A 22,638-nucleotide genomic window follows, 5' to 3' on the forward strand; every position below is an offset into this window, starting at 1 on the left:
GTTAGTTACACTTGATTTCTTTAGATCTCTACTAGTATTTCCTGTTGTTGTGGTAGTGTCACTCCCCTGATGACTGACTGTTGCAAAACTCTTCAGATTTGACTTACTCAGTTCTTTATCAGAACTCCATTGAACTGAGACCTCACTGAGGCTACCTTGAGATTCAAGTCCAGAAGGATCCTCTGATGATGAGCCTGCTTTATCTTCGGGTTTGAATGTCAAAAGATGCTTTTGCAGCTCAAATGTAGTAGGATTCCCATAGTGTCTGTCCTCTGCGTCACTCACCTGAGGTATATCTCCGACAGGAACATCTTTAAGCTTGACGCCTGTATGACTCTGATTGAGTCTGATGTCGACAGGCTGACTCAGATTTGATGTGTGTGAATCATACCCAGATGTAACATCCATAGGATTCTCCTGAAGTTCCTCCACAGCAGGGATTTTATCTTGGTTATCTTCTATCACACTGTAAATGTTTGAATTGTTGATTTGATGTAGAGAATTCCAATGGGATCTAACTGTTGTAACACTCTCCACAGAATTGGCTTTGAAAGTACTTTTCTGATGTTTACTTGCTACAGCGCTGCTTTTAGGTTTGATTACCACTTGAGGCTTGAATTTGGGACGATTATGATAGAATCTGACCATGATGTTCAGATCCTCTTCAGAATTCCCATGTGATGCAACTGCAGTGTTGACCTCGAGAAGCCCCCTCTGATAACTGCTTGCTCCAGATCTATTAAGATTTAACTTCTGCTGGCACTCTACAGTACCTTTGTTGCATGTGTCTTTGTTAACAACCCTCTGATGGCTATCTGCCAGAAGATCATCTATATTTGACTTTAGCTCTCCTCCAGAATCTTCCACTGCGACTGCCACATCACTGACCTGAGAAGTGACGGCAAGAGGGGTATCAAGGTTTGAATTCATTGAGTGTGTGCCGTGACACATGGGGGATGCGGTTGCCAAATGGTTCTTTTGTGCTCTGACTGCAATAGGACACTTCTCTTGATTGACTTCTGCAGAAGTCTGAGATTGTTCATTTTTGGTAGCTTCTTTTGGCCTTACTGATAGGTTATTCTTATCGATACAGACTGCCTCTGCATTAGCCAAGTTTGGCTTTTCAAGGTCTTCTTCGGTACATTCTTGACATCTAAAAATTGTCATACCTCTTTCAGAACTAGCCTCTAAAAAGCTCGCATCCAGTGTACCAGCACCAGATTTAATGAGGTTTGATGTCTGGCCTTCCCTAGAATTATTCACTGCCATACTCTGCTGAGGTTGAACTTTTATTGGACTGCCACAAAGTCCGACTGCTTCTGGATACTCCTGGGTGTTCATTAGCAGTCCTTCTCCATAACCCTTTACATGGGGCACTGACATAGAACTCTCATGGGAATCAAGCGCTAAAGGATTGCTCATTGGTCTTAAATCGGTAGGACTCACACATGGATTCACTGAGATGAGATTCCCACTAATTCTAGCTGGTTTGCTAAGCAAATTTGGCGTCGGATTTTCCATAAGATTCTCCTGAGGTTGAACTTTTAGACAATTTTCTTCAGCAGTTTTTTTGGACGGAAGAATGATTGTTATAGAAACATTAATAGCTGCCTTCGGGTCTTCTTCAGGATTCCCTGCAGTGGTGACTAAAACTGTACCCTGGGGTTTGAATTCGGCATCATTCCCATTGAGTCTAACTTGTGAAAGCTGTTCATCTACGGCACTCTCAGTGGGAATGATAATTGCATCATTGTTCTGACATTCACCTTCTAAAGGATTCACTTGCACAGCAATGTCGTGGCATCTTATTGCTTCATGATGTCCATTCAGTCTCATTCTAATGACACCGTAATACTTTTCTATATCATCCAAACGATTCACGACTACATTACTTCCCTCAGTTTTGACTTTAACAGGGCAATCAAGCTGTCTGACATCCATAGGGCTATGTACTTTTGACTTACTTAGATTTTCTTCTGGATCAACTGTAGCAAAGCCCTCTGCGCAACTGACCTCTGAAGGATTCCTCTGAAGATTTTCCTTTATATTTAGGTGCTCTATAGAACTCCTTACAGGTGCGACATTCACCGCTTTCCCCCGAGGTCTGTCAGCTGTAGAATTGCCCTGAGGGCTGATTCCTACTGGATTCCCACAGGGTCTCATTACTACAAGATTATCCTGATTTGGATAATTCAGGTCGTCATCAAAAATGTCTTCATGTTTCACTGTGGTCAGACTGTTACAGGAACTGATTGTTACAGGGCTCTCACGAGTCCTAAATTGTGAATTATTTATAATGGTTCTGAAGCGTACAGAACTGCCCTGAGATTGGATATCCGCAGGGCTGTGTAACTCTAAGTGTTCCAGGTCGTTCCCAGAACTCACACCTGGTCTGACTGCTATAGGATTCCCATGGATCCAAGAATCTGTAGGCCAAATGAAATTTGGTTGCTGCAGGTTATCTTCAGGAATCTCCGGATACCTGGAAATTGACAGACTCTCTTCAAGACTTTGGTTGAGAGAACACCTTTGAGATTCAACTCCTAGAAGATTCATTGGATATTTTACATGATTATCCCAATCTGAGCTCCTCAGGTCTTCTCCAGTATCCTCTTCATGTGGCATTGCAACAGGGCAGTCATGAGGGGTGACTGCTGTTGGGCCATTGCAAGATCTGATTGATACAGGAGTCTCACACTGTCCAACTGGTAAATCATTCGTAAGAGGTTGGACATCCACTGGATTCCCTTGGAATCTGTTTGAGATGGTACTCTGCAATTTTAAACTTTCTGTGTCATCCTTTGGACTCCAATGATATCTCAGGTCGATAGGAAGCTTCTGAGTTTCGATTGCCACTGGATTTGTTTCTCTCATGAATTCTTGTGTATGATATTCTTCGTTTGTCACTGCACACCTTTGAGTTCTGGCTTCTTTAGGTTGCGCTTCAGTCCTGATTTCTGTTGGACTGCCATGAAATCTGACACCTGCTGAAATATCTAAACTTGACTTCATTACATTGTTTTCAGGATTTACAAAGGGCCTGATGGTTACATGGCCCTTTTCAGGTGTAACTTTTGGATCGCTATGTTCACATTTTACAGCTGGAGTGTCAGTTTGAGACAGGGCTTCTACAGATCTCCAATGGGCTTCAGTTCTTGCAAGAATCTCTCCAGGTCTCATCGCCCATGAAGTATCCATGTTTAAATTATTCAGGTCCTCTTGAGGAGCCCCGATTAACATTATAGAACTGCTATGGGGATTGACAACTGCATGGTGATACATATTTGAGTTCTGCATGTTATGCTTCAGATATTGTTGTGACTTAACGGCTACAGGAGTCTCCCAAGGTAAGTGTGCTTTAGGTCCCTCTTCAGGCTGAACTTCTGGTGGCCTCCCATAGCGTTCAACCTCTAATGGATCTTGTGTTTTTGTTTTTGATGCCATCCGATCTTCACTAAGATTAGTATATAACATATCTAAAATAGGACAACAAACTATTGCAGGACTTTCCGTAATTGGCTCCTTTACGTTATTTTCAAGACTGACTGGAGACTTGCCTCCTCCAGAGGCTCTGAGACCCCATTTAGAATCTACTACAGGAAGAATCAGATTAGAATTGACATTTACAGGACAGTTCACATTCATGTTCATCGGGTTTTGCGGAGAACAATTTTCTGGGCTGACTGTTAAATCAGTCCCTAGCGGCTTTACTGCTGTATAGGTATTGAGATTTGAAATTGCTGCAGCTTCCCCAGGACACCAATGAGATCTGACGGTTGGGCTACTGCTTTCAGTTTTGACTGATTCTGGTCTGAATTTACATATGACAGGTATATGATCCTTACTGAGTTCAGTTCTGAAAGAACTCTCACAATGTTTCATTGGCAGAAGACTATCCAGATTGTGAATCTTTCGCAGCTCTCCAGGGCTTTCTCCGTACCTGACTGTCGTGGAACTACAGTGGGGTGTGTTCGCTACAATACTTTCTTTGGGCTTGACAATTATATGATCCAAAGTTGTCATCTTCAGATCATCATTGGGATTCCAATGGACAGTAGGTCTCCTTCGAGTTATAACATCTCTTTGGTTTTCTTCAGGTTTCATTTCTACTGAACTTTGATAGCATTTGTCTCCAGCAAGATTTCCATTGAACCATGATTTATCTATCTGGCACATGTGGGGCACTGTTTCTATTGGATTTCTATTGAACCATGTTTCTATTGAGCTTCCATGGGATCTTGTTTCTATTGAGCTTCCATTGGAAGTTGTTTCCATTGAAGGTCTGTGGGATCTTGTTCCTAATGAACACCAGTGGGGCCTTTTTTCTATTGAGCTTCCATGGGATCTTGTTTCTATTGGACACCAGTGCGACTTTGTTTCCATGGAACTTCTAAGAAACCTATTTTCTATTGAAGGCCCATGGGATCTTGTTCCAAATGAACACCAGTGGGGCCTTGTTTCTATTGGACTACCATTAGATCTTGTTTCAATTGGACGGCCACTGTATCCTGTTTCTGCTGAGTTTCCATTAAACCATGTCTCCATTGAATTTCCAAGGGATCTTATTTCCCTAGAACTTTCATGGGCCCTTGTTTCTATTGGACACCAATGTGGTGTTGTTTCTGTTGAACTTCCAGTGAACCTTGTTTCTATTGAGCTTCCATAGGGTCTTGTTTCTATTGGACACCAATGTGGCCTTGTTTCTATTGAACTTCCAGTGAACCTTGTTTCTATTGAGCTTCCATAGGGTCTTGTTTCTATTGGACGCCAATGGGACCTTGTTTCTATAAAACCTCCATGGGACCTAGTTTCTAGTGGACTCCCATAGGAATTTGTTCCCAGTAGACTATGATGAGGTCTTGTTTCTATTGGACAACAACAGAACCTTGTTTCTATTGAGCTTTCTTGGGATCTTATTTCTAGTGGACTTCCTTGGGGCCTTGTTTCTGTTGGATACCAGTGGGGACTTGATTCTCTTGGAGTTCCTGGGAGCCTAACTTCATCAGACGTCCCATGCGGCCTGAATTCTATTGGACTCCCATTAGGACTGGTTTCCATTTTACTGCCACGTAGCCTGGTTCCCTTCAGACTTCCATGGTCCATGACTTCTTCAGGACTTCCACGATAACTTACTGCTATAGGGTTCCCTAGGGCTATGACTACTGCAGGGCTATCCAGATTAGAGTTCTTCAGTATCTGTGGTATTTTGCGCTTGAATTCTTCAGGTTTGTTTCCGACTTGTTTTGGGTCTGACTGCAGGAATACTATTCAGACTTGACTCCATGGTATTTTTTCGAGGACTTCCATTGAGAGTTACTGAGGTTCACTGAGGCGTGCCGTCCAAGGGAATCGTTTTGAGCTGGACTTTTGTGATACTTCCATGAGAACCGATTACCACAGAACATTTTTGGTATCAACACTAGAAAACTCGGTGCAAACAACTGTGCTTTGATCGGTATGAGAGACCCATGGAATCTAACTTTTTCAAATCTTTTTCAAGGCTTCTTTTGGTCAAATGTTGACATGATTCCTTTAGATCAGATCTGCAGATACAAACACCAGATGAAACTCTGGGTTGTACATGACCAAGCCATGCAATTTATAGCTCCTCCCCATTTCAATTGTGACAGGAGTGAGAACACAGTTGCTATGGTTACGTGACTGCTAAAACCTATAGCTCTTACCAGCGTCCAGTTGAATGGAAACTCCACGTTAGAGGCTGCACAAAATAGGATGAGGAATAATCTCTAGAGGAGAAATAATAAAGGATGGGACAAGAGTTAACTATTAGAAGGGAAACATATTGTATGTTCCTGTCCTATGTAGTACCCTCTCTAACAAGCAGATCAATACTGTAATAATAAATGAGACTGGGAATGTAGCAGTTAAACAGACCTGTGTACAAGAAACATTAAGATCAGACTGTTACAAACTTAACGGCCATGACTTGATTTTAACTCAACTCATGGCAGGAGCTGGGGCTTACGTCAAGCGATCTTAACCTTAGCAGTGTCAAATCTGGGAGATCTTAACTCGTGAGTTTTATCTGCATGTGCCCTGAGTCAGTGCTCCCTCCTGGCTGGGAAATAATGCCAGGACATAAGGGACTCTACTCTCCTATGAAATATTACCATAGAATCATTTACATCCATCTGATGGAGCAGATGGGGTCTCAGTTTGAGGTCAGGTCTGAAAGAGGGTGGCTCTGCCAGGGCAGCATTCTCTCAGTTCTGTGCCAGGGCATCAGCCTAGATTTTGTACGAAATCACCTGATATAGCGCATGAATCCGCAACCTTCTGACTCAGAGATGAGGGCTGGTTCTCCGCTGGCGGGGGCACGCCGCAGCAGCAAACTGGTGCGGCGGGACAGAGAATCCCGCCCTAGAGCTCTACCAACTGAGTCAATCTTTATCTGCGGCTGGCAAGGAATAAGGAGTTATTGGACCTGCTGGTGGTGGAAAAGAGAAACAAAATTGAGATCAGGCAGCAAAGCACCAAGAAAAGTCTGATTTTACTCCTTTTCCTGTCCATTTCAGGCAGAATACTCCAACTCCGGTAAATCATAGAATCCTTACGGTGCAGGTGCTCGATGGGCCGAATGGCCTCCTTCTGCACTGTAAATTCTATGATATTCTATGATATTTGGCCCATCAAGTCTGCACCGACCCTCCGAAAGAGCAACCCACTTAGGCCCACGGCCCCGTAAACCCACCTAACCTTTAGACACTCAGGGGACATTTTGTATGGCCAACCCATCTAACCTGCGCATCTTTGCAAAAATCAGAGCACCCAGAGGAAACCCACACAGATATGCGGAGAAAGTGCAAACACCACCCCGCCCAAAATTGGTGTGCAATAGATTTTTTTGTATATATAAATAATGTAGATAAGGGCTCTGTTAAATGCTGAGTGTGGTCCACAGAGGCCAAGAGAGCATTATTCTAATCTTCTTGGGAATTGCGAATGACAACCAATTCTGTTCCATCCATGTTAGGTTTCCCTACAAATGAAGGGATCAAAAGGAAAAATAAACAAGAAACGTCTATGCAAGAAGTTGGTGTCGAGAATATCTGATATGCCTGTAGCTTTCCAGTTCGCTAAAGGATCATCTCACACATTTAAAGTCTGTGGGCCGGAAATTGGGGAGCTCCAGAACATCGTATTAGAGGTACCAGTGTAGAACACATTTATCTAACTATGATTAAATCATGGTCAAACCATTGTAATCTTTATTTGAATTTTTTTCTCAATTGAACCCTATGGTCATTGGTAATAGTGTGCCATATTCAAGGCCATAACTGGAGCATCTTTTTGCTGCTTCCCACTCGATTATAATCAAAACTCATAAGTGCCAATGGCGTACATGCAAAACACGTGCAATGTAGCAGTGGGGGAATCGTTTCCATGGTAGATCCTGCCATCAGCTGACAATGCTGTAGATAAAGAAAGCTTTCTCATCTGAAAAGGGAGACTTTGTACCACAGCTACAACTTTACTGCCAAAAGCCAGTGCCTGTCTTTCTACGATACCTTCCCCGAATGCAAGGTACATCCCCACCAGTCTCCCCCTCTGGCGCTGCCGATGCTGGCATTGCGGTCTTTGTTGTTAGTCATAGAGTCTTAGATGTTAACAGCATGGAAACAGGCCCATCGGCCCAGCTGGTCTATGCTGCCCAGATTCTATCACTAAGCTAGTCCCACTTTCCCATATCCCTCTATAATCACCCTGCCAATGTAACTGTATAACTGCTTTTTAAAGGTCAAAATTGTACCCGCCTCTACCACTGGCCCTGGCAGCCCGTTCCAGATGCTCACCACCCTCTGTGTGAGGAAATTTTCCCTCTGGTCTCTTTTGTATCTCTCCCCTCGCACCTTAAACCTATGCCCTCTTGTTCTAGACTCCTCTACCTTTGGGAAAAGATGTCGACTATCTACCTTATCAATGCTCCTCGTTATTTTGTAGACCTCTATAAGATCACCCCTAAGCCTCCTACGCTCCAGGGAAAAAAAGTCCCAGCCTATCCAGCTTCTCCTTATAACTCAGACTATCAAGTCCTGGTAGCATCCTCATAAATCTGTTGACTGGAAAGAGCTCATGTTTATCATATCCTCTCCTCCCGCTGTTGAGGTTGCAGGTATATTGGGCGTATGAGACCCATGGGTATCCCAGCAATTGAACTGTGTGAAAAAGGCAGACAATGAGATAAGAACATGTGTGTCCATGGCTATCACCCCATAAAACTGATGTTCAGTGAGATTTTTAATTTCTTCCACTGTCCACAACTAAAACTCCATCTGCCACACACATCAAACTCCTCCCCATTCGATCTCCAATTCTGACACTGCAAGGGCTGCTGGAGACAGAACAAAAATAGCCATTGTAATTATTTTTCTTGAAGCCGTTACTCTCCCGTCACTTCATGCTCGTTCCCATCACCCTTGATCCACCCAACATCACTAAGTTCCTCCCCTCTATTACCATTCAACCTCCCTCCATTACCAGGGACCCTCTCACTCTCCAATTGTACATGCCATCTCTCCCCCCTGAGTCTACACTCATCTCCTTCAACATTACCCCTTTTATCCAGACCCTCCCCACATCATCCTTTTAGATATTGATCGATGCTGTGACCTGCTCAAACTGGACCTGCCTCTCTATCAAATCCGACCCCCACCCCCATCTCTGTGTACATTCCCTCTGCCAGCCAGCACCATGAGACAGACCCATATCTAAAGAGTACTGCACTCTTTCAGCCCCCATTTTCTTACCTTAACTGACTATTCTCACTGCACCCTGGACAACTATCTTAGGGGCCAGTGAGGGTCCATTACGTTTCTATGGGTCTGGATCACAAAAAGGCCAGAAACAGGTAATGATGGCAGGTATCCTGCTCTGAAGAACATTAGTGAACAGAATGGGTTTTTACAACAATCCAATCATTTCATGGTCATCGTGACTGATCTGGGGCGGGATTCTCCGCGAACCGGCGGAGCGGGCCACTCCGGCGCCGAGGGGTGGCGTGAACCACTCCGGCGTCGGGCCGCCCCGAAGGTGCGGAATCCTCCGCACATTCAGGGGCTAGGCCAGCGGCGGAGTGTTTGGCGCAACACCAGGCGGCACGGAAGAGCTTGGCGCCACGGCAACCGGCGCCGAAGGGCCTTCGCCAGCCGGAGCGAGTTGGCGCATGCGCGGGAGCGCTAGCATGTGCTGGCATCATCCCAGTGAATGCGCAGGGGAGTTCTTCTCCACACCAGCCATGGCAGAGGTTGACAGCGGCCGGTGCGGAGAGAAAGTGCCCCCATGGCACAGGCCCGCCCGTGGATTGGTGGGCCCCGATCGCGAGCTAGGCCACCGATCCGCGGGGGCACCCCCCGGGGCCATATCCCCCCCCCGCCCCGAGGACTTTGCAGGCTGCCCGTGGAGCCAGGTCCTGCCGGTAAGGACCTGTTGTGATTTACGCCAGCAGGACCCGCCGAAAACGGGCGGTCACTCGGCCCATCGCAGGCCGGAGAATCGGCGGGGGGCCGCTGCCAGCAGCCGCCGACCGGCGCGCCGCGATTCCCGCCCCCTCCAAAACCCCGGCGCCGGAGAATTCGGTAACCGGCGGAGGTGGGATTCACGCCGCCTCCCGCCGATTCTCCGACCCGGCGGGGCGGTCGGAGAATCCCGCCCATTATCTTTTATTTCAGTGTTGGTTAATTAATTGAAATTGAATTCCCCAGCTATCGTGGTGGGATTGTGAACTGATATCTCTGGATCACTAGTTCAATAACATACACTATCACACACCTCAAGCTATTCGGTCTCATGCAGCCTCACCAGTGGTCCCTGAACTGGATGCAATAAAGCTCAAGGGCTGCAGGAAACTGACTTCAGAGTTTTGTGGTCAGAAGGAGTAAGAATGCTACTCCTGGGACCAGGTTGTAACTGATGCCAGGTCAGGCTTGTACTCACTCACAATTGCCTTCTCCCTTTCCCAGGTTGTAGCTGAGGTCCATATTTCCACCCGCTCAAGATGGCAGCCCAGTCGGTAGCAGGATTCCCTCGTATTCCACGCCATGGAACACTCAATTGCATCCCGCATAAATCTGGTGCAATTCAGCTCCGGATGTTCTCCCAAACTGAGAATCCCGCCCCAGTAATTTTTATTTTAAGAATCCGCAAACCCATGTATTAAGAAAAGGAATGAAGTCTCAAGGTTCAGGGTGTAAATCAAAAATAATTTCACTACAGAAAAATCAATGGACCCGAATACTAATATGCACATTCCAAATGAGTCAGTTATATTAAAGATAATAAAAGCATAATGAACTCAGTTACTTATAATATAAACCAAATTCTTTAAATTGTCTTGCTTTCTACATCCGTTAGACCCATATCTCCAGTAAACTCAAGTCAGATACTTACCAAAAATTGGAGGAGTAGCTGCTTAGTCTGGCTACTGCTTCAAAGATCCATATAAGGGTTGACATTTCTTGGAACTTTTGTTCACTTCGGGCAAGACTTTCCCTTCAAATCTCTTCCAACCATTCTATGGTTGCAACCTCCTGATTCAACACGGCCATCTCTGCTACCTTAAACATAATAAGAAGTCTTACAACACCAGGTTAAAGTCCAACAGGTTTGTTTCTAATCACTAGCTTTCTGAGCACTGCTCCTTCCTCAGGTGAATGAAGAGGTATGTTCCAGAAACATATATATAGACAAAGTCAAAGATGCAAGGCAATGCTTTGAATGCGAGCATTTGCAGGTGATTAAGTCTTTACAGATCCAGAGGGAGGGGTAACCCCAGGTTAAAGAGGTGTGAATTGTCTCAAGCCAGGATAGTTGGTAGGATTTCGCAAACCCAAGCCAGAAGGTGGGGGATGAATGTAATGAGACATGAATCCAAGGTCCCGGTTGAGGCCGTACTCATGTGTGCGAAACCTGGCTATAAGTTTCTGCTCGGCGATTTTGCCTCAAGGCCGTGCGACAATGCGGACACATTCATTCCCATCAAGGACGGTCACCTCAGTACTCCACTTTACCGCAAGCCCACGGATTACCTTGTGATGCTCCACTTCTCCAGCTTCCACCCTAAACACATTAAAGAAGCCATGCCCTATGGACAAGCCCTCCATATACACAGGATCTGCTCAGACGAGGAGGAGCGTAACAGACATCTACAGACACTGAAAGGTGCCCTCGTACGAATGTGATATGGTGCTTGACTCATCGATCGACAGTTCCAACGCGCCACGGCAAAAATCTGCACCGACCTCCTCGGAAGACAAACATGGGACACATCCGATAATCGTCCAGTACTTCCCCGGAGCGGCGAAACTGTGACATCTTCTTCGCAGCCTTCAACACATCATCGATGAAGATGAACATCTTGCCAAGGTCATCCCCACACCCCCACTACTTGCCTTCAAACAACCGCGCAACCTCAAACAAACCATTGTTTGCAGCAAACTACCCAGCCTTCAGAACAGTGACCACGACACCACACTACCGTGCCATGGCAATCTCTGCAAGACATGCCAGATCATCGACATGGGTACCACCGTTACATGTGAGAACAGCACCCACCAGGTACGCAGTACATACTCGTGTGACTTGGCCACCGTTGTCGACCTCATACGCTGCAGGAAAGGATGTCCCGAAGCGTGGTACATTGGCGAAACCATGCAGACGCTGCGACAACGGATGAACGGACATCGCGCAACACTCGCCAGGCAGGAATGTTCCCTTCCAGTCGGGGAACACTTCACAATCAAGGGCATTCAGCCTCTGATCTCCGGGTAAGTGTTCTCCAAGGTAGCCTTCAGGACGCGCGACAACCCAAAATCGCCGAGCAGAAACTTATAGCCAAGTTCCGCACACATGAGTACGGCCTCAACCGGGACCTTGGATTCATGTCGCATTACATTCATCCCCCACCATCTGGCCTGCGAAATCCTACCAACTGTCCTGGCTTGAGACAATTCACACCTCTTTAACCTGGGGTTACCCCTACCTCTGGATCTGTAAAGACTTAATCACCTGTAAATGCTCGCATTCAAAGCATTGTCTTGCATCTTTGACTTTGTCGATATATATGTTTCTGGAACATACCTCTTCATTCACAGGAGGAAGGAGCAGTGCTCCGAAAGCTAGTGATTAGAAACAAACCTGTTGGACTTTAACCTGGTGTTGTAAGAGTTCTCACTGTGCTCACCCCAGTCCAACGCTGGCAGCTCCACATCACCTTAAACATAGCCACTTCATGTCAGATCTCTCCTAGTTTGAATATTCTTTAGGGCTGAACTTTGCATCTAAAACTCTCTCTCTCTTTGTCTCAACTATATCAGAGGTCTGACTTGCTGTTAACAAATGGTTTAACCCCCTTTAGCCAAAAGTCAAAATTTCAGCTAAATTCTTTGAGAGCGATTGTTTTTCTCTCCTGCAGCTAGCTTGTTCTCCAAACTAAAACTTAAACTGTTTGAACCCAGAATCATACAGCTGTAATTATCTTCTGTTGTTGACCTTTTATTTCCTTCTATTGTTTAGCTCCAAGGCAACCTGGTCACACAATCATTTAATGGAAGCCAAGTGCTTTATCATATCCTAGAGTAACCTAGTTCTTAAAGGGACCAGTACACCAACATAAAATATAGGCATTTCCCCACAAATGTTCATGGATGATCACAAATGACATCTCCAGAAAGTGCTAGAGCTCTACACTCTTTCCCTTTGCAACATAGCATTTTAATACTCTTGCCAACTCCACCATGGCTAATTTTGTACAGTAGGGCAGCCTTGGTTATCTCCGGTGTTAACAGCAAGGTTTTAATTTCTTTTCCCGCAATTCTAGCATGATGGTCTGGAAAAAGGGCAGGCATGGTACGTGGAAGAAGTTTCCATCGTAAATACTGCCCGGAACAAGACGTGGAATATTCCCTGCAAAAGCTGGCTATCCCTGTTTCACACAGATTGCCAGCTGAGTCGCACGTTCTCATCAGTCACCGGGAGACGTAATGACTACACTGGTTAGTAAGAGATAGCCATCCTGTATAATTAGTTATGATTCTGAGTGTGTGGCCTGTAAGTCTCTGTGCGGGATTTGGTGATTAATCTGTTTTTCAAGAATTCATGTGAACAATGTTTAGCGAATCAGCTTCAAATATCTATATCGCCCTGCCCTGCCTTTTTGGGTCAGAAATGAATTGGAATGGTAATGAGCAGAATATTTTGTTTTTAATCAGTAACAAAATTTTGAAGGAGCAGATTTTAAAGAACTCCAATCAAATTGTAAATGCACTTCATTGCCTTCATAAAACATAACACTAAAATAAGTCTATCATTAGCCACATCTTCAGGACCTCCATTTCAATGCATTTATCTGAGAGTATGCATAGTGGTGCAAGTGGTATCATGGGAAGGTGACATTTTACCAACCTCTGGAGCTCCCTGAATGCAATGTATGGGATTTAACTCTTTGGCTTTCATTTTACATTGATGTGACTACTGAATCGCAGTTGGGAAATAGCAATGCCAGTCTGACGGCACATGTAATCCGGGAAAATGTCTTCAGATGTCGAGAGCATTGTTATCCATCCCCTTGATCAGCATAGGATCACTATCAAAGTATTATATGTGATGAAATAATGAGCTGCCAATCACTCCACTGAATGAGGAAGCTTCAGTAAACAATGGGCATTCTTGTAAACTGTTCAGAAGCCTTTCCACCTTGACAACTGGAAGGGAGCCACAAAGGCCATGACAATATCAATTAGTTTCTTAATAAAAGATTCAGGTGGGTTCTATTTTTGCTAATTTAGAAATGGATACTTTCAGGTCAGCTCTCAATCAAGCAGATGGTTTAATTAAACCGAAATACAAACAGAGTGCTGGAAAAGGCCTGGCAGCACCTGTGGAGAGAAGAGAAACAGTTAACATATCGAGTCCTGTCCTTCAGAAGACCATTTCAAGAAAAAGTCGTATTAGACTCAAAACATTAACTCTGGGCGCGATTCAGCGGCCTTGTCACCCACGACTTGGTGTCAGGACGAGGCTGTTGCATCTAGCGAGAGGCCTCTTGTGAGATTCGCGACGCGCAAAAGGTTTCACGAGATTCATGAAATCTCGTGTGACTTCACAATCTGAATCTCGCCCTCACTGGGCGTGATCCAGATCAGTATATTTAAATGAGCCAGACAGCTCATTTACATATATGTTCGCCAGATTCAGCCAGAGCCCAGGACTCAACAGTTGCGCCTGGGAGACCTCACTAGGGCAACGTTTAATACTGGTCTACACAAACCTGGACCAGTCTTAAACGCACCTGTGGGGGGGGCTCTCCCAAGCCATTGGAGACCCCCGGATAGTTGGGGACAGGGCAAGGTGGCACCCTGGCCCTCTCTCTGGTACCCGGGCACTTTGGCATTGCCAGCCGGGTACCCTGGAACTTCCAAGTGGTGGTGTTTCTATGTATCTTCTGCTTCTGTCCCAGATGGTCCTAGACATGGGTTTGTAAGATGCTGTCTAAGGAGCCTTGGTGAGTTACTGCAGTGCATCTTGCAGATGGTACACACGGCTGCCAGATGGTACACACGGCTGCCACAATTCGTCGGTAGTGGAGGGGGTGCCAATCAAGTGGGCTGCTATGTCCAGGATGGTGTCAAGCTGCTTGAGTGTTGTTGGAGCTGCTCTCATCCAGACGAGTGCAGAGTATTCCATCTCATTCCTGATTTGTGCCTTGTAGGTGGCGGACAGGCTTTGCGGAGTCAAGAGGTGAGTTACTCACCGCAGGACTCCTAGCCTGTGACCTGCTCTTGTAGCCACAGCATTTATATGGCTAGTCCAGTTTTGATTTGCTCAGTGGTAACCCCCAGGATATTGATAGCTGCTGATTTAGATTTAGATTTATTGTCACGTGTGCAGAGGTACAGTGAAAAGTATTGTTCTGCATACAGTCCAGGCACATCGCACCATACATGACAAACATAGGACAGATGATAAATACACAATGTAAATACATAGACATAGATATTTATTCTAAGGCATGGAATTTGAACCTGAGGGAAATTGCCATTAATTAGCTGAATCTGGATAATGAGAATTGGCATTCAAAGCATCATAGCTGTGCCCGATCCTGTCTCAGCTGATAGCCATGCACATGTACTTTCATGCATGACATGCTCATTCGCTAGACTATTTTGCTTGTTTGCCACCCACTGACGTCAGTGTTCAATTGAATCATCTGGCATTATCGAGGTGGTCACGGCCACCAAATGTGTTCAGGAATCTTTGTCGCCCATTAACACCAACTGAATGACTTGGAAGGGGATCCCCCATTGGGCACTCTGTCAGTCGATGCCTCTTCATTTCAAAACCGGGCTCCAAAGGTATATAAGATGTAAGGAAACACACACAAAACCACCAACGATATGTGGGGGGGAAGATAGAGTGACAGAAAAAGAAAGCAACATTTTCATAAACTTTGCTGCCACACAGCCCTGATAACAGGGAATTTAGTTACAACTGAACAATGCCAGTAAATTAAAGTCCATTTTCCTATTTAGAAGAAAGTTTTGTGAGTGTGCTCTCCACTATCCCTTTGTGCCCGTTCCTTCTCCAGACATTAGTGAGCTTCACGTTTTTAAAAAAACAACTCCATGTCAGATCACCACTTAATTTGTTGTCACTTAGGGTCGGACGATGGCGGCCTTACTCTTATCATTTCTCCAGCGTGTCAGTTTCCTCGGGGCCGGGCTTGATATCACCTGGCAAAGAAAGTCACCACATTTACTTTCACATCTGCCTGTGGGGATGCAGCAGCTATACATCATGGAGCAAAGACAAGCACCTACTTTTTTTTTAAACGTAAAATCAAAGAGCACCTTTTAAACAATCAACAATGTGGTGGAAGCGCCAGAACAACAAGGAGGACAAGAAAACCGGTGAGGCTGGCAGGCAGTCTTCCAATTATTTTAGTTAGTTCAAATGAAGAGAACGGTTTTAGACACCAGCTTCATTGACCTGTGCTCGGACATTGTTAGAAATTAAGTCAAAGCTTATAATGTTCACTAAAAAGTCATGTGAGTCTGTGAAGATTTTATTGAAAAGAAAAACACTGCTGGTCAGCCGGTCGGTCAGCAGCAAGGAAGAGAGATCAGGAGGTGACTCTTCTGGGTGGTGAAGATTTGCATCCTAAATACTTAGCCATCTCATCTACTTACAGATATCGATGAGTCTCCTGCACATTTACAGCAGTTCTGAAATGCTTGGAACACAGTTCTCGTGTTAGTCAGTGGTTGGATCGCAGAATTTGAGTTCACTCAGTATTCAATTCCATCTTAAATGTTGGGGCTGCACTGGTGCAGAGTATGATTTTCAAACATTGAGCACTGTGAGATGAGGATTATACATGAAAACGTACACTACAAAATGACAAGAGCATTGAACTGGGGATAACAATCAAGTATCGTCTCCACATTATTAAGAACAGTTGGAAATTTTAACTGGGAGTTCTGGACACAGACATAGGTTGTGTATGAAAGGGGAATAGTGACAGGAGGTGTGGGGTCTCTCAGCTCCTGTAGAAATACAGTAGCACAAAACATTACAATCATCTACCCTCTTGTAGCAACCAGGTAAAAAGAGGTCGGGAATACATTTTCTGTGTGGTGAGGGAGTGGGAGAGGGGGGGAGGGGTGCGTCATAGAGTTGTAGTCTTCACCCTGATGCTACGAAATCTTACAGTAATAACCAGCCAGAAAATGTGAAGGTTTTTTAACTCATTAATGGGATGTGGTGTCACTGGCTAGATCAGCATTTGTTGCCCATCCCTAATTGCCCTCGAAAAGGTGATGGTGTGGTGTACCCAGGTATCTGCTGCTATTCTCCTTCAGATGGTAGTGGTCGTGAGGTTGGAAGGTGGCTGCCTAGAGCGCCTTGGTGAGTTCCTGCAGTGTATCTTGTAGATGGTACACACGGCTGCTGCAGTGCGTCGGTGGTGGAGGGAGTGAATGTTTGTAGAAAGGGTGCAGTCGGAAGTTGTCCTGGCTTAAAGGATTCTGCACAAACCACTTACTCCCAGATATGAGGGCAGTAGCTTTCATTCACCTTGGATCACAGCATGACAGGGAGAATGAGCAGAGGCCACACAATCTGCTGGAAGTGGCAAGAGAAGGAGGTATAAGGTTCTCAGCAAGAGAGCATTGATGTCCAGGGTGCTTAGGGAGCAATTTTGACATTTGGAAAGGCACTAATTAATCAAGGGCAATCAGCAGTTATTTATTAAGGGACGGTCTTGACCCACTAAGGGAAGGTTTTGACCCACTGAACGATAGCTGGGAGGATTGATGAGGGTTGGTACATTTGATATAGTCTACACAGATTTTAGCAAGGTTTGCGACAAGATCTTACATGGGAAAATGGTCAGGAAATTAAAAGTTGCTTTTCTCCTAATCAGTCTTTGGTTTATTTCTGTTACGTTTAGTTAGTGTAATAAATAGGGGCATAGCAGGGCACCTCAGTCCTGTGGCATGCACATCCTATTCCATGTGGGAACTCTAGGAAACTACTCATGTCCCATATAGTTACATGTCTAGAAAGTGTCATCAGTGGGAAGTGCGATCCAAAGGTTCAAGTAAATGCTCTGGGATCACAGGTTTAAATCCCACCATGGCAACTGGTAGTATTTAAATTCAAGTGATTAATAAATTCAAAATTGAAAGCTTGTCTCAGTAATGGGGGTGACCATGAAACAATCATTCATTGTCATGAAAACCCACCTTGTTTACTGATGCCCTTTAGGGAAGGAAATCTGTGTCCTTACCTGGTGTGGCCTCCGTGTGACTTCAGACCCACGGAAATCTACATGACTCTTAACTTCCCCCTGAAATAGGCTGGCAAGTCATTCAGTTCAAGGACAATTAGGGGCGGGCAACAAACGCTTGCCTTGCCAATGTCACACGCAGAATGTATGTGCCCCCTACTGCCTGAGATCTGTGTGGTTAATTTGGAAAAAGGTGTGTCTTTTTCATAGATCGAGGGCATCATTCTCCGACCCCCCGCCGGGTTGGAGAATCGCCGGGGGCTGCCGTGAGTCCCGCCCCCGCCGGTTGCCGAAGTCTCCGGTACCGGATATTCGGCGGGGGTGGGAATCGGGCCGCGCCGGTTGGCGGGCCCCCCCGCTCGATTCTCCGGCCCGGATGGGCCGAAGTTCCGCCGATAAATTGCCTGTCCTGCCGGCGTGGAACTAAAACTAGTCCTGGCCAGTCGAAACAGTAGCCTCTCCAGATCACCTCCCTTCCCTGGAGGGGTCACCAAAAAAGACCTCACTCTTGCCCACGTTCAATCTGTATCCCAAGAAGGAACCAAACTTCCTAAGCACCTCCATTATCTGCCCCACATTAGAGAGAGGATTCATGACAAGCAGCAATAAATCGTCCGCATACAGGGAAACCCTGTGCTCCCTATCTCTCCTCTCTATACCCTTCCATCCTGCCAACGGCCGTAGTGTGATGGCCAACGCCTCAATCGCCAAAGCATACAGTAACAGGGAAAGTGGACATTCCTGCTTTGTACCTTATATTACCGAAAGTACAATGAAGTCAATGCAGTCCGATGGACACTCGCAGTGTGGCACTGTACAAAAGCCTAACCCATGAAACAAATTTAAACCCAAAGCTAAACTGCCCCAATACCGCAAAAAGGCACCCACTCCACCCGGACTAATGCTTGTTCCGCGTCAGGAGCTGAGTTGTCCTGGCAGAACCCAAACTGAGCATCTGTCAGCAGGTTGGTGCTGAGTAAGTGCCGTTTGATGGCTCTGTTGTTCCATCATTGTGCAGATTATCGAGAGTAGGCTGATGAGGCAGTAATTGGCCTAACCAACGTTTTATACAGTTCCAGCATAACCTCCCTGCTGTTATGTTCTATGTCTCAGCTAATAAAGGCAAGTATCCTGTATGTCTTCTTAACCACCTTATCTACTTGTCCTGTTGCCTTCAGGGTACGTTGGACAGCTCCCCAAGGTCCTTCTAGTCCTCTGTACTTCCTAACGTCTTGCAGCTCATACTGTATTCCCGCGCCTTATTAGTCCTCCCAAAATCCATCAGCTCACGTTTTCTGGGTTAAATTCCATTTGCCACTGTTCTGCCCATCTGACAGGCAATCTATGGGCTAAACAGCTGGCTTGTAATACAGAACAAGGCCAGCAGCGCGGGTTCAATTCCCGTACCGGCCTCCCCGAACAGGCGCCGGAATGTGGTGACTCCGGGCTTTTCACAGTAACTTCATTGAAGCCTACTTGTGACAATAAGCGATTATTATTATTATCATTCCGTAATCCAAGCTTTTCCTCCTCGCTATTTACGACACTACCAATTTTTGTGTCACCTGCAAAATTCGTGATCATATCCAGAAGATTAATGACATAGAATTCCTACAGTGCAGAAGGAGGCCATTTGGCCCATCGGGTCTGCACTGACCCTCTGAAAGAGCATTTTATCTAGGCCCACTCCCCTGCCCAATCCCCGTAACCCCATAACCCCACATAACCGGCATATCCTTGGACACTAAGGGACAATTTAGCATGGCCAATCCACCTAACCTGTACATCGTTGGAGCGTGGGAGGAAACCGGAGCACCCGGAGGAAGCCCACGCAGACACGGGGAGAACGTGCAACTCCACAGAGACAGTCAGCCAAGGCTGGGCGCAAAGTGGTGGGAAAATCGCGCCTGTAGACTCCCTAAACCAGCAAAACATATATTTTTCCCTCTTTCCATCCTGTTTCCTTTAATATGCTGATAACCCGCTGGTTCAGACTCTTCACTGCTCATTAATGATTCTTCAAACTGACTGGTTATGAAGCTACGCAATTTGTCCACACTGATCCTGAATCTTCTTTCGAGTGTGCCGTGCTAATGCGCAGCGGTAGCCATTTGCTGACGATTAAGAGCAAAATCCTGCTCAAGGTTTGTGAAACGTGACGCAGGTCCAGCAGTCCGGCTGCCAATATGATGACATCACAAAATCAGCCCTGTAAATAATTGCAGTTTGTCGCGTGTGATGATGAGATAACTGTACACTGGCACCAACCTGTAGTTGCATAATAACACTTACATAATGCATCCATAGTAGACAAGCAGGCTGAGTGCATTTGGATGAACAATTTCATTCATAAAGCTAATGCATTCTAAGGTTACAAGCCAAAAGGTGCAGAACATCCAGGGGCAGTGAAACGCAACCTGTCTAAATTTGAAACCTGACCTACAAGTAAGCTAAAGCAATCTTTAATGCCAGATTAGTTGATCATTTGCCATTTGAAGACTAGCCCGTTTTGTATACAAATCTTGCAACAAGGCACTTTGGTGTCGAATAGACTGGTAGATTCCCATTACATTCTGTACATTATAGAATTGTGCCATGCATTTGCTAAATTGCAATTAATGTATATTATAATGAATGCACATTTTATATGGAATATTAAATCATGGGGAGATAATGACGTATTGGTTTTGTCACTGGACTAGCGACCCAGAGTAATGCCAGGTTCGAACGCCACCATGTCAGATGGTGAAATTTGAGTTCAATGAAAGTCTGGAATTAGTAATCTAATGATGACCATGAAACTATCGTTGATTGTCGTAAAAACCCATCTGGTTCACAATTGCCCTTTAGGAAATCTGCCGTCCTTACCTGGTCTGTCCTACATGTGATTCCAGATCCACAGCAATGTGGTTCACTCTTAAATGACCTCTGAAACTGCCTAGCAAGCCAATCAGTTCAAGGGAAATAAATGTTGGCCCAGCCAACGGCACCCACATCATAGAATCATAGAATATCGACAGTGCAGAAGGAGGCAATCGTGTTATTCACCATGGGGTAACACAGACTGCAACACGATACAGTGAAATGATCAAGCATACACCAAACGTAGGTATTGGTTCAATAGAATTTATTGAACTTCCGTAACGAAGCACACAGCTGCCTGTGGGTTGACTCTCTACTACTCTAAATAAACTGACATTAACTATCTGGACCAGGCTAGCTCTGATCCACGTGTAGAAGGTGTTGAATGATTTGTACACCCTGACTGTCACTACAGTTGTCACCAGTGGAAACTTTGAAAGCAGACCAAGACAGGCCAGCAGCATGGTTCAATTCCCGTACCAGCCTCCCCGAACAGGCGCCGGAATATGGAGACTAGAGGCTTTTCACAGTAACTTCATTTGAAGCCTACTTGTGACAATAAGCAATTTTCATTTTATTTCAAGAGGCAGAGTGCTGATGCCTCGTGTGTTTTATAATTGGAAGCCCCCCTCTGGTGTTCTGTCTGGTGATTGGTCGTGTTCTGTTCTGTATGTTGATTGACTCACCTGGGTGTCTGTCACTGCCTGCTTCTACCTCATGATGTGCATGGGTGCATATTATGATAGAGGCTATTTGGCCCATTGCGTCTGCACTGACCGTCCAAAAGAGCCGTGTCCACCCCTCGCCCACCCCGCCCCATCCCTGTAACCCCGTAACCCAACATGCGTATCCCTGGACACTAAGAGGCAATTTAGCATGGCGAATGCACCTAACCTGCACATCTTTGGACTGTGGGAGGAAACCTGCACACCCAGAGGAAACCCACACAGACACGAGAGAAAGTGCAAACTCCACACAGACAGTCACCCAAGGCTGGAATTGAACCCACGTTCCTGGTGCTGTGAGGCAGCAGTGCTAACCACTTTCCCGGAAAGAATAAAAAAATTAGCAGTTCTGAAGGTCATATCACAGAAAAGCCTCATGTAGAGTCAGTAGCTCCCACATGTTAAATGAAGTAACGAGCAATTTGACAGTCTTAAAGTCCTGGAGAGTGAGTTCAATTAGGGAACAGTACAAAGACTTATTTCAAACACTAAATTCATAATGTGGTGGCTTGGGTATAAGAATGAAGTTGAACATTTTTGTTGGTTCGTTTTTTTTCCCCTTTCCCCCAACTCACACCAATTTTGGTATTTTTCACACTATCAATCTGATCTTGTCCTGGATATTCAGGACCGATACATTGGCAACACAATAACATCTTGTTCTGCTCCTGCCGGAAACTTTGAATCTCTTCTCCAATTCCATTGAGCGGGCTGCAACCGGCTGAGCCTGAATCTGGCACTGCACAACGTCGACATTCTGCTCAATTCTTGAGCATGGTAGTACAGTGGTTAGCACTGTTGCATCACAGCGCCAGGGTCCCAGGTTCGATTCCCGACTTGAGTCACTGTCTGTGTGGAGTCTGTACGTTCTCCCCGTGTCTGCGTGGCTTTCCTCCGGGTGCTCCGGGAGTCTCCTCCCACAAGTCCCGAAAGACGTGCTGTTAGATGAATTGGACATTCTGAATTCTCCCTCTGTGTACCCGAACAGGCGCCGGAATGTGGCGACTCGGGGCTTTTCACAGTAACTTCATTGCAGTATTAATGTAAGCCTACTTGTGACAATAATAAAGATGATTATTATTATATTATTATTATAGTTCTTAGCTGAGGTTCAATCTCAGATCCGAACCACCAAGACTGTTTGCATTCATCTCAGTAACATTATCATAGTCCTCCTTGACCCCTCAACACTGATATTAATTCTGATAACCTTGACACCTCCTGGCATTCTTTCCAATTTTGCAAGCT

The 22,638-nt window shown here is 45.5% G+C and overlaps 1 protein-coding gene across 1 annotated transcript in view; it reads left to right on the forward strand.

Annotated features, from left to right (window-relative positions):
* loxhd1a (lipoxygenase homology PLAT domains 1a) overlaps window positions 1–22,638 on the forward strand; it is a 332,608-nt gene that overhangs the window by 48,913 nt on the left and 261,057 nt on the right. The window contains exons 6-7 of the mRNA XM_072497474.1: window positions 6,995–7,168; window positions 12,836–13,010. Of these exons, the coding sequence (XP_072353575.1) occupies window positions 6,995–7,168; window positions 12,836–13,010 (349 nt within the window). The remainder of the gene's footprint in view (window positions 1–6,994; window positions 7,169–12,835; window positions 13,011–22,638) is intronic.

This window comes from Scyliorhinus torazame, chromosome 3, assembly GCF_047496885.1.
Source record: "Scyliorhinus torazame isolate Kashiwa2021f chromosome 3, sScyTor2.1, whole genome shotgun sequence".
Lineage (NCBI taxonomy): Eukaryota > Metazoa > Chordata > Chondrichthyes > Carcharhiniformes > Scyliorhinidae > Scyliorhinus > Scyliorhinus torazame.